At 37.0% G+C, this 16,676-nt stretch overlaps 1 protein-coding gene across 1 annotated transcript; it reads right to left on the bottom strand.

Moving 5' to 3' along the window:
* Positions 1-3,123: 3,123 nt before the first annotated feature.
* PTGER4 (prostaglandin E receptor 4) lies at positions 3,124-16,070 on the bottom strand. The gene is made up of 3 exons (XM_003759925.4): positions 15,333-16,070; positions 13,823-14,694; positions 3,124-4,993 (listed from the first exon to the last, which is right to left on the bottom strand). Exons 2-3 carry the CDS (start codon positions 14,684-14,686, stop codon positions 4,403-4,405), a joined length of 1,455 nt encoding a protein of 484 aa, XP_003759973.1. The 5' UTR covers positions 14,687-14,694; positions 15,333-16,070; the 3' UTR covers positions 3,124-4,402.
* Positions 16,071-16,676: the final 606 nt, after the last annotated feature.

Genomic DNA, 16,676 nt, shown 5'->3' with positions numbered 1-16,676 from the left:
GTGTGTGTGTGTGTGTGTGTGTAGGGGGAAGTAGGAGGTGATTGCCAGCTCTCTTTTGAAATCTTAAAAGCTCCTGTATGAAATGAAAGAATCCATAATAGGAGATGGCCTCTTCCCAAACACAAGCTTGCCTAGAATGTCATGTGTTCCTGTAACTGGGTCACATAGAGTCAAAGGAAGATCCCCTACACCTCAATCCTTACCAGTCCTCTGGAGCTCAAAGAGTTCTTGTATATCTTAAAGCTGTCAAGAAGTTATCAGAGAAGTCTGAGAGATTGCTTCCTTAATATATCCATTGTGTTCTGGCTTGTTGAGTTGTGTCTGACCGTGACCCAATTTTGGATTTTTCTTTAGAGTGGTTTGCCATTTCCTTTTCTAGCTTAGTGTACATGAGGAATTGAGACAAATTGAGACAAATGGGCTCAAGTGACTTGACAATATTATACAGCTAATGAGGTCTCAGGACAGATTTGAACTCAGATCCTCCTAATTCCAGACCTAGCTGCCTTGACTTCTGGCTTAGCTGCCAACTAAAGGTTTCATCATGGCTAATAGGAAACATCCATATCTACTCTAAAGTACATTATGAAAATGCTACACTTTAATAATACATTGTATAATTTTGCCTGAAAAAGACAAGCTGGCCTACAATTTGGAGTCTTCATTTTCTCCTTTTTCTGAAAATCAGGACAACTGCCCTTTTTCAATACTTTTTTTATCTGCCTTTTCTAATGCACTTTTAAATATCACTAATAGTTGAGATAATTCTTTAGGACCTGAGGTTGCAGTTCATGTGGGCGCTATGACTTTCATTAAGTGTACCTGTATGTGTATGTATATATATATATATATATATATATGTATATATATATATATATATTTATCTTTTTATTTTACATATCCTTCTCTATTAACTATTTTTGTTCTAACTTTTCCCGTTTTTAAACCATTTTCCATGGCAGACAAAATGGAAGTAAAATAAAAGTTTTCTACCTTCTCTCTGTTGTCAGATATTGTTTTCCTATCCATTCCAACAGTGATCCTATTTTTTTTTTTTTTTTGTTCTTCCCCATTTTCCTAGCTGGACTAAATCCCCATTCACCTTTTAGTCCTTAGTTTTCCTTGCTAACTTAAGTTCAATCTGAGCTTTAATACATTGGATACAATTCTTATAGGGCTGTTTTTTTTTCTTTTTTAATTCACCAAGTAATGCTAACATTTATTTGAGCATTAAAGCTGAAGGTGGAATTAAAGATAATTTATTAGTTTGAATCAGCTTTCTCAAAGATAGAGAATGGCTTAAACTTCACACCCTATTCTGTCTACTACTCTTTACATAGACCAGGGCTTTGGATTTCTAGTTATTATTTTATTTTCACTTATACATGAGTCACTCCAGGAATAGCTAATTAGAACTATTCTTGGATAGCTAAATTTATTAGTTTGAATTAGCTTTCTCAAAGATAGAGAATGGCTTAAACTTCACACCCTATTCTGTCTACTACTCTTTACATAGACCAGGGCTTTGAATTTCTAGTTATTATTTTATTTTCACTTATACATGAGTCATTCCAGGAATAGCTAATTAGAACTATTCTTGGATAGCTACCATTTTCTGTTATCTGAAAGAAAACACTATATGAAACCAGTTTCAGATGTCAAGGGAAAATACCCACCCCCATATGCACAGGTTTATCAAATTCCAAATGTTAATGTACCTGAGTTAGTACTGGGATATATGAGCAAATGAAACTAGATCCTGATGTAATGTAATGGAAAGAACTCTGAATTTTAGATTAGAAAACTTGTATTCAAGCCCTAGTTCTGAATACTTACAAATTATTTGGCCATTGGGATTTTTGTCTATAAAATAAGGGGTAATTTTTTACTACCGGCTTTGCAGAGATGAAGAAAACATTTTGTAAATGTTGACATACTCTATAAATGAATAATTATTTTAAATATCATGAAGTTTTCTGTCTTAAAATTTTTTTCTAAGTAATATGAAACTGCATGTTTTAGATTTTTCAGTGAATTATTTTTGGATAGAAAAGGATGAAGAATTGGTAGTTTGATGTTTTTCCTCACCATTTGATACGCATATTAGCAGTACTTGTTTGTGATGGATACTGTTTCATTTAAGTACAGATAAGTTACACTTTTCAAAAGTAATTAATATTCATATTCCTTGTTAAGATAGTGCTTGAAAACATATCCTTGCAGGCTTTTATTAGATTGACAAAATGTAAAGTTTTAGGAGTTTAAACTCTCATGATATTATTTTTGACTTGAACAGGATTTCTATAAACCTATTCTCATGTTGGTTAATTATTTCATGTTACATGATTTATAAAATTTGGGGCCATATTTTTCTAAGCTTTTGGTTTCTCATTTATTTATAAAATTAAATCATTCAAAAATATTTTTAGGACCTTAGTTATAGGATATAGCTTTCTAAGAGATTTTGGATTCCTACTCTTTGTTAGAGATGACCAATATTTATACAAGGAATAAAGATCAAGAAACATGTTCAATAAATTTGTCTTATTGTACAGAAAGCCATTTATTTTTTTATATATACCAACTCATATCAAACATGGTTAGAGTCATGTTGCTTTTCATTGCTATAAGAGAATTATAGGATTTCAGAGCTGAAAGAGAACTTAGAGATCATCTATTGTAATCATTCATTTTTTTGAGGAAACTGAGGTTCAGGAATTTGAAGGAATGTGACCAAATCCACATAATTGTTAGTGGCAAAACCAGGAATTGAATCCAGGCCTCCTCTTTTCCAGAGTTTTTCCCACTGCACGGATGCTATTTCCAAAGAAGTGGGTTTGTAAATATTCTTGGCAGTATTTTGAAACAAGGAAAGAGCATCATAGATATTTGTATATCCTGACACTTACTGTATAGGACAAAAAACTTTAATTAAGGATCCAAATGGCTTTGAAAGTTGTGACTTGGAATAAGTTGTGAATTGAATGATTCAATTCTAAAGTTCTACAAGCTTTTCAAAATTGTGGAGCGTTCATATCTCACTGAATGTTTTTTTTTTATTTTATTTTATTGTGATCACCAAAGTAATTTCACTAGGCACAACAACTTTTCAAACAATACCAATAACAGGCTCAGAATTTAATTACAATAAAGCAATTCACAAAACACTTTAGGCAACAGAACATGCTTAATATTTCTTTGAAAAAGGCTCCTCCAAATTTCTGTACAAGATTAATGTGTGATACAATAAACTGTTATAAGGAGATCCTGAAAGAACGTTCTTCTACATTCCTTATATAGGTACACTTTCATTACTGCCCTGTGGAAGACCAAATAGTCCAATTTTTCCAAATCTAGCAAATAAGAACTTTCTTAAATGTTGTGATTGTAGCTTTTCCCTCCTGCAACTACTGAAAATATGTACATTTTATTTTCATGAAAAAAGAAATGCAAAATTTGCATTTTTTTTTTTTTTTTACATTGCACATTTCAGTTTGGGCTTTATTCGCTTAAAGACATCCAAATTCATAGCACACTTCTAAAATTGATGTGCTAGTGGAGATTTAAAAGGAAAATATTTACCAGCATATTTAGCTTTCCTAAAAGAATGATTTCCTTTGAAGGAAGAACATTTCTCTTTCTTTTAATATGTATAGTAATAAATATTTTGGAAAGAATCTTTAGCACTTAAAATTTGAAAAGTATAGCCCAATCATTATTTTTTTTCTTTATCCTTCTGATATTACTAAATGCTCTCATTAAAATTTCAGATCTACTGGTTCCATCATCAACAATCAACCAATCACAGCTTGGCCTGAACATAACTCATGAATAATTAATCATACACCTGTAGCATCTATAACATCAGCAGGTAATATTGGGAGGAAAAATATGCCATTATTCCATCATACTTTGTATTAATAATAAAAACCTTCTCACAGAGAAGAAAATACATTAAATACTTTCAATCATGATATATACAGCAATAAAAATTCACATTTTCATGCTTTAGTGAGACACTGAAATTGTCTACCAAATAGTTCTTGTAGTTTATCTGAATGGAAGCCTCTTAGGATCTGAATTATTGATCAGTGCCAAATATTTCAGTTCCTGATGCCAAGGAAACAACAAAGTGTCTACCACCTTGAGAGAGGCAAAGACTGGATTCTTCCAGACATCAAGTCCTGGAAGCAGTCCTATTCAGACACATCACAACCATGGCATTGAGTGTGTCTGAAGTCCAGGAGGCGTGCCTGATTTGCAATCAGGAAACACTGCTCTGGAGTGGGTGGAAAGACAAAAAGGCCCTTCAGAGCCCGACCAGATCCCTCCTTATGTTTCGAGTGCTCTAGACCTTACCTACAAGGTACTGGAAATAGCATGGTTATCTGTCACATACCCACTATATACACTTTTCTGAATAGTTTAATGTTTCATTAGGGAAAGTGACTTGCAGAGAGCCTCCCTTATGTGCGGGGCCTGTTGCTCTACAGTTCCTGTCAGCTTCATTGACTAATATCACACTCTCTGAGTCCTGCTCCTGGGAGGTGTCTGAAGTCTCTGAGCTTCTCATAGTCCTCAGTGAGGTGGTGTCTGATGGGGGCACCCCGGGCCCAACTCCCGGCAACAAATTACGGCCTCCAGAGGCAGCTTCACTGAGCTCAGGCATGTAAAGGAGAGTCTGGGAGGTACTGCTGACCTCTTTCAGTTCCCGGGAAATGAATGATCTCGAGGGGCTGGACATGGCAGATGTCCGGTGGCCAGTACAGTTGAAGTTGCCCCCTGACTGTTCCCTGTGACCCCCTCCAATGCGGCAAAAGAGACATTTGATTTTCTCTATTGCTTTACTGAGCACCGTCTTTCGGAGAAGGATATAGATCCAAGGGTCCAGAATAGGGTTCACCGAAGCAATTCGAATAGCCTGCAGGTCAGGGTTCATGCTGATATTCTTCTCAGGTTCCGGTTGGTACAATTGGTTCACGAAGACACGCACCTAAAACAGATACACCAAAACTTAAATTTGGTCCAGGAAAAAGCATTTTGGAAAACAAACAAACCAACCTTTGCTAATTCATGGCAGATTGTAGCAAGAGGAAAGTGAAGGGTTTTAGCAAAAACTTCAAGAACACTGTAAAATGAGAATGGACCTCACATTATATCACTTTTGCCTTCTAGCTAATAGATTAAGATTCCATCTTTTTTTAGATCACTGTTCAGTGCATAAAAAATTTTGTTGAATTGTTTTAGATACATTTTATCTTTCACTTCTATCATATTAATATACATGTTCAAGGCTTACTTAAGTGCCATGTTATTACCACTATTGAAAATGAAACTCCTGTTTCATTCAAGTCTTCATAGACAAATCTAGAGTTGCCCTTTTTTATATAGTTTAGAAATGGCTGTTCTGTCAAGGAAACTAATTCTTCCAAATACAGGTTTACTGGAATTAATCAGGTAGGCAGCTGCTTACTGAATGATGAAAATTCATACAGATTTAAAAAAAAACTTCTCACATCGAGGCTATCTAATGATCCCAGAACCTAATTTGATTAGAAAGATTTTATATTTCTTTTCTCTAAAGGTGACTGGGCATATTAGAAACATACAATCTGATTACAAATATTTTAAAGAAATCCTTTAATGGAGATAATTTTTTATTATGCATGTTATTTTTTTTTATTTTGAATCCTTTTAGGAAAAAATATAAAAAAAGAAAAATAAAAACTAACTTTTGATTTTTACAAATCTTTTAAATAGTTCATTTAATAATCAATGTTTCAGAAGCCACAGTATGTCAAATACTTATTCAGAACCTATTTATTCATATGTAAAGAATGATTTCAATATATTTATTTTGCTTTTCCCCCAGGTTAAAACATTATATGCAGCAAAGTAGAAGCTGGAAGAGGAGTTGTTAGAGGAAAGTACACTGAAATAGAGGAGTCAACAGTGGATAATGGAGAAAATGGAAAAATGACAAAAAGCAAACATAGGGGTTCAAAAAACCACAATAGTACATTGTATTATTTAACGTAAGGGCAAACATGCCATTATCTTCAGTAGCCAATGAAGCTATTATTGTCAATTCTATGTCTAGAATTGCACAGTAATTTAGCCTTTACTAATAATGACCCTGAATTATAAGGCAAGCATTAAATGATGTTTTATAGCCTCCACTTAGGAGGAGAGAGAAAAGGGACAAATACATTTCTAAAAGATTTGAACAAAGTTATTAAGATAAAAGCACTTTTGACAAAAATAAAAAAATCACTTATTGTTCAATTATTTCAGTGAATGAGATTACCATACATTTTAAAATTTCTTGTTTTTAAATAGTAAATCAGATATCAATTAACCCAAACTATAGCACTTTAGCTTTGTGACAAAAGGCAAATCATTGAAACTTTCAGAGACTGTGTTCTTATGTGTAAAATGAGGATAATGAAACTTGAATGGCCTATCTTACTAGGCTTTTGTGAAGAAAGAGTTAAATATTTAACTGCTTTATATTATTATTATTACTAAAAATAAAATGGTCATAGTGATTTATATAGAGTTAATCTTTGGAAGAGAGATGAACACATATTTTACATACAATGTCAGCCAGTTTGGCGTAATAATTTTAATTCATTTTCTATGTCATGTAGTAACATTTTAGAAAATACTCAGAAATATGTCAGGAGTCTGATCATCACTTTTCTAGGTCTGGTATAGATATTAAAGAGACAAAGAAGCAAAGAAAATAGAAGGCTAGTCTTGGAGAGAAAAGAATCTGGATTTAGGTTCTACTTCTGATATACTCTGGGTAACCCCTTGCTCTCTCAAAATCCATTGGCAGCTTCTGAAACTAGATATACCAATAATCTTTCAATTTTCGTGAATGGAGGGAATTCTTCAACACTCCCCCGCCCCTCCCATTTTCCTCCAAAGATGAAAATATAGGTCCTTATTTATTTATTTGTTCATTTGTTTGTTTTATTAAAGGATAGATGTTACCACGACTTTCCTACAGTAGAGCTTTTGACAGAATACACTAATATCACTTCCAATTTATATATTTACAGGTATCTTCTTTATTTACCTCTCTACTTATTATCTATAAGTAATATAAATTGTTGTTGTTCAGGTATTTTTCAGTCACACTTGACTCTTTGTAATCCCATTTGCAGTTTTTTGGGAAGAGATAAAGGAATGGTTTGCCATTTCCTGTTCCAACTCATTTTACAGATGAGGAAACTAAGGCAAACAGGGTTAGTTGTGACTGGTCCAGGGTCACACAGCTAGTAAGTGCCTGAGGCTGAATTTGAATTTAGGAAGATGTCTTCCTGACTTTAGACCTCACCTATGGTACTACCCAGGTGCCCAAGTAATGCAAATATTGTATTGAATTTTTTTTTCTTTTTTGGCTGGAGCAATTGGGGCGAAGTGACTTGCTCAGAGTCACACAGCTAGGACATATTGTCTGTGGTAGCATTTGAACTCAGGTCCTCCTAACTTCAGGGTCAGTGCTCTATCCACTGCACCATCTAGTTGCCCTTGTCTTGAATTTTTAAAAAAGTAAATGCCATAAATATTGTAAATACAAGTAATGTAAACAGAGTATCTCAATTAAAAAAAAAAGACAACTTTGTCAGTGTTCGGTGCATAATAGTGCGATAAATTTGTAACATAAATTCATCAAGACTGGAGAATTATGGCCACTAGGTGGCAGGGCCACTCCAATGATCTCACTAGAGATGCTAACTAACTTAGTTTTTCAGTTTCTAAACTGGCAATTAAGGATAATCAACGCAACCTCGCTTAAATGTAAATTCTGTGTCTAGTGAAAAGTGTTGACTTTGAAATAGTCAGATGCTGCCTGCCTCCGCCCCTTAACACCCCAACCTCAAGAGACTAGTGAAAGAAGAGAAATTCTTAGAAAATTCGTGAGAGAGATGAAGTTGTTAAAGAACACAGTTCTTTTTTGAAATCCATTGCAGTATCTTGGAGAACTGAGAATGTCACTGAATGTTTAGCACGTTGGTGGTTAGTACTAACTCACAGAGCACAAGCCTTCTTTCACCACTGACTTGGATGGAGAACTACAAGCAAGGAGAGTAGCATCTCTGTGGTTTTGTTTACCTAGTAGTCAAACTATAGTGGTAATGTCTAGAATGAATGCTTGCCCACACAGTGCTAAAAGGCCATGGATGGATGACAGCCATGTTAAGAAGAACACATTTCTATTTTAATCTCTTGTGGTAAAAATATTTAAACCAGTCAAAGTTGAGGAGGATGGACTATTGTTAAACTTTTTAGGTATTTGTTAATGGAACTCTTTCAAAAGTGTTGGTAAAATCTCATGTCCATTTACTTTCCAAGGAGATTTTACTTTAAGATACAGCTTTTTATGGTGTTTTATATAAATACATTATTGTAGCTATTTGATCTGCTTTTCCCAGAGTGTAAAAAGCCTATATCAGAATGAATACATCTGGAGAAGCAATTCAATTATGTGGGAAAATTGAGAGCATTTAAAAAAAATTCCTGTTCAACATGCTCTAAATGTTACACAAAACAAACATGTCCAGGCAGTTTTCATTATGGGGAAGGTACAGTATTGATAAAACAGTCTGAGTCAGAAAAAAAAAATCTTGATATAATGTAGGTTAAAAAATAGAAGACAAAAAACCATCTAATTTCAAGAAATTAATCTGGTTTAGAGTAACTGCTGACTTATATATGTGGTTTCTTCTTGGCAATGGTTAGGAAGTGACTTTATAACTTCTTGAATCTGTGGAAACTTCAGCCTTGCCTTTCCCTGAACCTTGCTGGGGTAATGTGGGGATAAGGCCAGGATGGTCACAAAATACTTCTACCATAGCTTTGCCTCTTTTCCAGGAACCTCTAGAGGTGCTTTTATAAAAGTCTGAAGTTCAATGAAACACAATTTGAAAGTTATAAGGCAAAAATTACAGATTTAGTCCATAATTATTAGGTACCTAGGCGGCACAGTAGATGAAGTGCTGGATCTTGAGTCAGAAAGACATCTTTCTGTGTTCAAATCTAGCCCCAGACACTAACTGTGTGACCCTAGGCAAGTCACCTAACTCTGCCTTAATTTTCTCATTTGTAAAATGAGCTGGAAAAGGAAATGCCAAAATATTCCAATATCTCTGCCAAGAAAACCTAAATGGGGTCATGGAGAGTCGGATGTGGCTGAAAAAACATCTGAACAACTATAGTCCATAATTAGCATCATTTCAACAGAAAGCAAGGAATAGTTTACTGAGAAAGGATGCTGACATTCTAATTAAAATGATTTAATAACCCAGTAAAGAAATTATGTTTTCAAATGCCTGAAAGTGGCCTCTTACTGAGGCTCTGTGGTACCTATTTAACAGGGTTTGTGTGTACTCAGCTAGTTATTTTGTGAGAAGGCTAACATTGGTGCAACTATTATTAAAGTCCCTAAAAAATACTCCTTTTAAAAAAAAATTCTAAACAAAACCCCTCAATACTGAAAGAATGCAGGTTAACATTCTGTAGGTAGCATGTTTTAGGAAGTATTTGTTCACCAGAAAGTTGACAGAAATGTCCCAGTTAGATACATATAGTGGTATAAAAAGACCTTTGGATTAGGACCCAGAGGATCCAGGTTCAAATATTCTTGTCTGACTCTGTCACTAACTGGTAACATATTGCTTGGCTTTTCTAAACATCAATTTTCTTGGTCTTTAAAATGGAGTTAATAAAGCTATAGTGAGGTTGATATGAAGAAGTATAAAATGAAGTGTAAGGGTGGCAAGTGATTCAAAGAGGATGGGAATACGCCCAAGATCTGAGTATGTGGGGAATAGATACAGAGAGCAAAGCCTTTGATGGTGAAGTGACAAAATATTAAAAAGATAAAGAGATAGTACATGGTAAAATCTCTTAGAAAATTCTTCACATGCAATACAAGATATGGTATCATCTGAAAAAATATCTGCCTCTAAGAGTAAAAAATTACTGGAAAGTTATCAAATCATTAGCAAACATGCAACTGTGATAAAGTAATTACTATCATCAATGGACTTTACCAATATGGAAGAAAGTTAAGATGTGAGGGAGAAGGTTAATGATGTTAACTATAGTTTCTAAAAGGTGAACTAACCTATTTAAAGTAAAGCCTATCTAATGCTTCAAGTTATCTAGTGAGGAGATAAGCTTGAGAAATTAAAAAAAAACAAAAACATTTCAGATTCTGCTCTAACAGCATCAAAATCTGTTCTTGTGTTATTTGTTTACTTAAACCTGAATTGTCTAATCTAGCCTGAATTGCCTCCACGGCATTATACTGCTCTCTTTAACCATAAACAAAGAAGTATTCTTTTACCTGGTTTTCATCTGTCTTTATAAACCTCTCCTAATCACATGCTAGCAAATGCTTTATAGAGACAATTGATTTAATAGTAAACAAAAAACAAAGCAAGACAAAATCCCCTATGGCCAGTCATTTTTTAGACTAATTAGGGACATATTAAGCCAGGGTTGTTACTTTTGACTAATTTGCCAATGAACTGTGCTTAAGTTTGGAATAACAAAAGCAAAAAACCCCAAACTCCCCCCCCCCAAAAAAAAACCAAAACCCCAAACACCTTACATTTGGCTGATTGTGCATGGAGATAAAAAAATATAAATTTATATTTTCCAGATCCTTCAGCAAATTGGCTCACATCCTGAAGCATGATTATTTGATTACAGTGATTATCTTTCCTTGGAGAGCTGCAAACATGAACATTCAGAAATTGATCTAGCTATTGCATTTAAGACCCTTTGGTGGCAGTCTTCTCTGACACTTTCTAGAGTATACATTCCTTTTTTTGTTTATCTCAAGAGTAGAGATATTATTTCTTCCAACCTTCCTGGATTTTGAAACTGGATGAATGGATGAAATAATCATAAGTGTATCATTCCCACTATCTGTTTTCTCTTTATGACATTTGTAGAATTCTGTAGATTCAATTAATTTCAACTTGAATTCCTTCAAGAATGTATAAATGGCTAATTTTCTATCGTCTTCTTAAGAGTGTCTCAAAAGGTAGCATTTTTCTGTTTATGGCTTAGTTCAATAAATTTCAATTTGTTATCCAGATAAAAATTCCTTCAAAGACTCAACTGAATGTGGAATAATTTATAGCCATTCTCTGAACAGGAATAGTTCTTTACTCAAGTTTTAGCAGAAGAGATCACAACTGGTAAAGTATCATCATTTTTTTTCTATTACAACTTTTCAAAATTAATTTCAATTAATTTTATTCAAAATAAATTTGACATTTACTTCATAGCATTTTGTTATCCTGATTATCTTGTCACAAATTTTTGAGAATATAAGTAAACTTTTTTTTTTATGATCTATCACCATTATCTGCTTGACTTAAATGGTCTGAAGGCTTTGAACTTCAGACAGACATGACTGACACGATAGGTCCAGTTAACTCATTTCCCAAAATTGAAGCTTAGGCTTAATGATTATTCACTTTTAAATAATCTCTTATCTCAATACACACATTCATAAACTTGTCAAGCAGTACATAATCTTATGCTATAATTTTAGTGTTCAAGATAGTTAATTTTTATTAAATTTTTTATCACTTTTGTTTCATTTTTTAATCATGAATAAAAAAAAACCTTTTAATTTTCATTATTGCCTTTTTAAAGCTTAAAAAAAAATTCAGCCACAGATTCCTTCCAAAGGTGTTTCAGTGCTTATCTTATTCAAATGTCTCATTCACAGACTGATGATTTCTTACTTTCTCTCCTATATATATCTTACTTTTCTCATCCTATATAGGATGGAGGACACTCAAAGTGTACTTTTAGCTTGCTTGTTATGAGTTATTTTTTTTTTCTTGCTGAATTTGTTTCGAATAAGTAGGAGAACTTGATCAAAAATGATTTTGACTTGTAAATTCATAGGATAAACTTTTCACATCTTGGAAGGAGGCATTTTCCCAAGGAAAACTACTGTTCTTTGTAGATATATCCTTTTTTTTTTTAAAAAAAAATTGAATTACATGTTGTTTAACTTCCTAGTTCTTCTACAAAATAGTTGTTCTATAAGAACTATTCACATTATTATTTACTATACTGTGAAGCCAGGAGAAAAGACCAAAGAATTACAGCTCTAGCAACAAGAAACTTGTTACTTCCAAAATCTCATTTTATTTCTTGCCACTGATAAGGAAAGTAAAACATTTATATAGCAAAAGTGACATAACTCTGCAGATTATATTAGACCCTTTCAGCCATATTTTGTGCTTCTGTTTTTATACTCTGGCAAGATGCTATTGTCAGCTGGCTCCCATTCATCCTTAAATTACTGCATTTATATTCACTTTAATTACACTCTATTTAAACAATCAAGATTCCTGTGTGGTTGGTGACAAATAATATTAGCTTTATTATATATTGTCATATATCCCAAACAGTGCAAGGAAGACTTGATTTGTCCAGTGATTGTGAACTGATGGTGAATTTCCAGCTGAAAATAACACCAGATTAAAATTTAGCTATTTTTTTTAAGTATCAATTTTACAGTTTACAAGAGGCCACAATGAGATGGCTTCAAAGTCAAAAGATCTTGGTTCAAATCCTGCTTCTGACACTAAACAAATCTCTCAGTTCTCTCCAAGGTAACTCAGATTGCAAAATGCAGAGAATCTGTAGAGGGAGCTCCTTCACCTGGGAGAGAGTTCCCTATATGAAAGAAACCATAGGTTTATACTTAATATATATCTATTTAGGTGGGTATGGCAAATAATATATAATAAAACCAAACCTATCAAAAATAAAACTATTTTTTACCAAAGCCCAATGGTATTTATTTGGATGTCAGAATCATACTTGGTCTGTAAAGGAAGATATCTTTATATTTATCTATATGAATTATTATAAATGCATGTGAATGATCAGTTTTGTATTAGTGCAGAAATAGATGATTATGAAAATTTAAGGGAATTTTCTTTGAAAGAAAAATGAGGCGTAGTTGGAATAGCACCAGATTGGCAACTGAGACCCAGAATTGTGTGTTGACTCTGTGTTGGACAGAGGTATCTGAGTCTTCGTTTCTTTCTCTGTTGAACTACAGATGATTTAAAAATCTGGTCCCTTTGGAGCTCAAAATTAGTTTTTTAATGATTTTAATTAAAAAGTTCTTTTAAAACCCCATCTTTGTAGACTATGGTCAACCTCAGGTTCTATTTTAACATTGTGGAAAAAGAAAGGGATAAAAAAATAAATAAAACCTGTCTAAGGAAGAGAGCATTCTACTTTATTCTTCCTACATCTGGCAAATTTCTCAAATGGCAAGAAGACACAGGAGATGGACATCTGGCTAAGATAAGGAAAGAAAAAAAATACTATAAAGGAAAAAAAAAAACCATTAGAAAAGCCTTCTCAAATCCTTGTGGGCAGAGTTTGCCATGAAGAGGTGTGAAACCAGCATGCGACTGATTCAAGAGTAGCCTGGAATATATATAAAAGACCTTGGGAGATGCTGAGATGACAAAACAATGGAAATTAGATATTTGCTAAAGGGAAGGAGCAAACGGGGAAACACTAGCAGAGAAAAGTTCAACAGAAATTGTTCCACCTACAGTAGCTAGGTGATAGGGAAAAAGTCCTAGCCTGAATCAGGAAGCCTGGGTTCTAGGCCTGGATCGTTCCCTAACACTTCAGCTTAGGCAGTTTTCATCTCCGAACCAGCTCTCTGATCTGTAAAAGTGAGTAAGCTAGTCTAATTCATCCCTTCCAGTTCGGCGGTTCCTGGATTCTCATAGGATTTTGGCTAACTCACCACGAGAGGAATGGAGCAGATGAGGACCACCAGAGAGGTTGCAATGAGTAAGATGACCATCTGGATCTCCGCACCGGCGATGCGGCGGAAGCTCCTCCGCCTACGAAAATCACTGAGACGAGGGACGCCGGAGCAGGAGGCCAGGCTGGTGGAGGCGGCGGAGACCACGGCAGCGGCAGCGTGGTGGTGGCTGTCGGTGCCCAGCGAGGTGCGGCGCACAAACTGGCGGTGCATGCGGATGAGCGCCACGCAGACCAGCACGTTACAGAGAACGGTAACCAGGATAAGGAAGGAACTGAAGCCGGCATACATGTAGGAGAAGGCGGCGTGAGTGGTCACATTGGTGCGCCAATCTATGAAACACCAGGTACTGGGGAACTGAAGCTTGGAGCTCCCAAGTCCCATGCTGGGCAGGGCGCAGAAGAGCACATTGGAGACATAAACTGCAAAGAGTGTGAGTCCGGCTAGCTTCTTGTCCACGTAATGGCTATAAAAGTAGGCGTGGTTGATGGCCAGGTAGCGTTCGATACTCATGGCGCAGATGATGCTGAGACCCGAGAGGCCGAAAAAGAGGAGGATAAAGGTGCTGTACTCGCACAGCCCAGCGCCCCCGGGCCATTCTCCCTTCACGTAGGTGGCAATAGTAACCGGGCTGACCAGCGAGGTACCGAGCAGGTCGGTGACTGCCAGTCCGCACACCAATGTGTAAAAGGTCGTCTCCTTTTGTTCCTTTCGCGATTTGCACAAAACCACGATAGCTATCAGGTTGCCCACCACGCCGAAGATGAACATCACCGCTGGAATTGTCGCGGGAGGGAGTTTTAATTCTTCCGTGGCAGAGACATTGGTCTCAATGGAGGACATGGCGATGGCTAAAGGGGATGGAGCCCAGGAGGTGGGGGAGTGGGAGGAAGGGAGAGGGAGACAAAGAGAAAAATGAGAGAGAGAGAGAGAGAGAGAGAGAGAGAGAGAGAGAGAGAGAGAGAGAGAGAGATGAGCATTCAGCAGCAATGAATTTTCTCTGGGGCTCAGCTTTCATACATCATATATAATAAGTCTAAGCATATAATTCATGCGGATGATAATCAAGTTTTATCTACATAAAAATCTACGAGCTTAACCAGCATTTGTAACAGCATGAAGGATGTAGGGTTTTGGTTTGTTTTTAAAATGATTCCCTCCTTTTTTTCTTTCAGCATCTTCTCGCGCCCTCCTTCCACCTGCCTCCAACCCCCCTCTCCCCCCAGAAAATTAGGATCCAGGGCAAGGAGAAAAACTGTCTTGCAAAGGACTTGATTTTTTTATTTAATAATATTCATTTTTTTTTAAGTTAAGGGCGCTCTTTGTGTAAGGGGGGGCGGGAATCTTATTTCCCCTTGCTATGTGACCTTGTACTCTTTTACCTCTCCCAATTTAGGGCAGCATCTCGCCTCCTGTCAAAGCTACCCTCTTCCCTCCTCTGTCCCCCTTCTTCCTCCCACCTTAATCCCCTAAATCCCCCAGTTCTCACCTGCGGCGGCGGCGTCACCAGAGGTTCCTCAGAACACTTAATTCCTTTTGAAACACCTTCACTTTCCTTCACAGCCTTTTGTCCCCTTTCTCGTGGAGCTTTGCCAAGCTTCTCTTTCTTAACGTAGGGTTCGAGTCTGCTCTGCCCTCCTGCTGTTGAGGCTAAAAAGGTAAGCTCAGTCTGCCTTTGTTTTAGGAGAATCAAGAAAATCTGGAGGAGAGTGGGATGTACAGAAGGATGTGGGTGAATTAATTTTTCGGGGACTGGATTTCTGAGGGTTTCCCGCAAATAGAGGGCTGCCCCGCCTTTTTAACTCCGTGGGATAGTGAAGGTCCCCGAGGTCTGGCGCTTACGCAGGTAGGCACTGACACTCAAAGATCTTGCCCCACAGGTGGACACAGGTGGTCCCGGGTCTCGCAACGGTCCGGCCGAGGATGCCTATCGAGGCCGGCTGCTGGGGTTGCAAGAATTTCCTGCGTCCTGAGGACCGTTCGGGATCCGCTTTTGTTGGGGCTCAGATCTAGAGCAGTTCATCTTCCTCTGCTCTCCAGGGTATGTGTTATGTCCAGCTCTCTCCGACTCTGTACAAAGTTTTCTCCTCCTCCAAGTTTCCCTAGCGGGGGCGGAGACCAAAGACGCACCTCCCATCTAACTATTGGTCCGAATGGCGGGGAAAAGGAGGGCTCAGTTCCTCCACCTCCGCAGACAGATACGAGGCTCCCCTTCTGTTGAGGGTTTGGGGGTGGGTGACGAGTAGCCGGGGCTTCTGTGGGCGGGATTACATGCTGGGCGGGAACCTGCCTTAGTCTCCCGCCTGCCTCCTCTTCGCTGTTATCAGCAGGCAGCGCTCGTACCCACAGTGTGGCAGCTTTCTGAACCTTGGCCGCCTTGGAAGAAAGGTAGCTTGCACCGCCCGCAGCAGAATCACTGAGCAGAATCACGGCCCGGGGATGTAACCGCCTGGGAGAATCCGGGGAAGCTCCTTTCTCTCTTCCATTCTGAGCGCCTTCTTTGCTTCTTGCCTCTTTTCTCTTTCCCCGGTCAGGGCAGGAGAGAAAGAGAAGCAACTCTGGTAAATGCCTGCTGCTTCTCTTCTATACTCAGTAGGCTATTTTCCAAATCTTTCTACAGATTAAGAAAGGAAGACAACCTTTAGAAATGTTTCTTCTCCTGTAGCCTCAGGGAGTGCAAATCAGGATAACACAGGAAGGTGTGCCCGGGAGGCTAGGGGTGCCAGACTGCTGATGGCAGGGTGTGCTGGCATCCTTACTCCATAAAAGGAGCTGAAGGTACTCAGGCAGTGGCTGGGTGAAGAAGGAGTCGTGGCTGACAGGATGAAAAAGG

Source organism: Sarcophilus harrisii, chromosome 1 (genome assembly GCF_902635505.1).
Source record: "Sarcophilus harrisii chromosome 1, mSarHar1.11, whole genome shotgun sequence".
Lineage (NCBI taxonomy): Eukaryota > Metazoa > Chordata > Mammalia > Dasyuromorphia > Dasyuridae > Sarcophilus > Sarcophilus harrisii.
The sequence above is the reverse complement of the archived record's forward strand: the minus strand, read 5'-3'. Positions and strand labels throughout refer to the sequence as shown.

Bases quoted from the DNA above. Each gene is read 5' to 3' on its own strand.
- PTGER4 (XM_003759925.4), bottom strand. From the start codon at position 14,686: ATGTCCTCCATTGAGACCAATGTCTCTGCCACGGAAGAATTAAAACTC. The intron at 4,994-13,822 runs GTGAGTTAGCCA...TATCTGTTTTAG, and splicing joins TCTGCTCCATTCCTCTCGTG to GTGCGTGTCTTCGTGAACCA.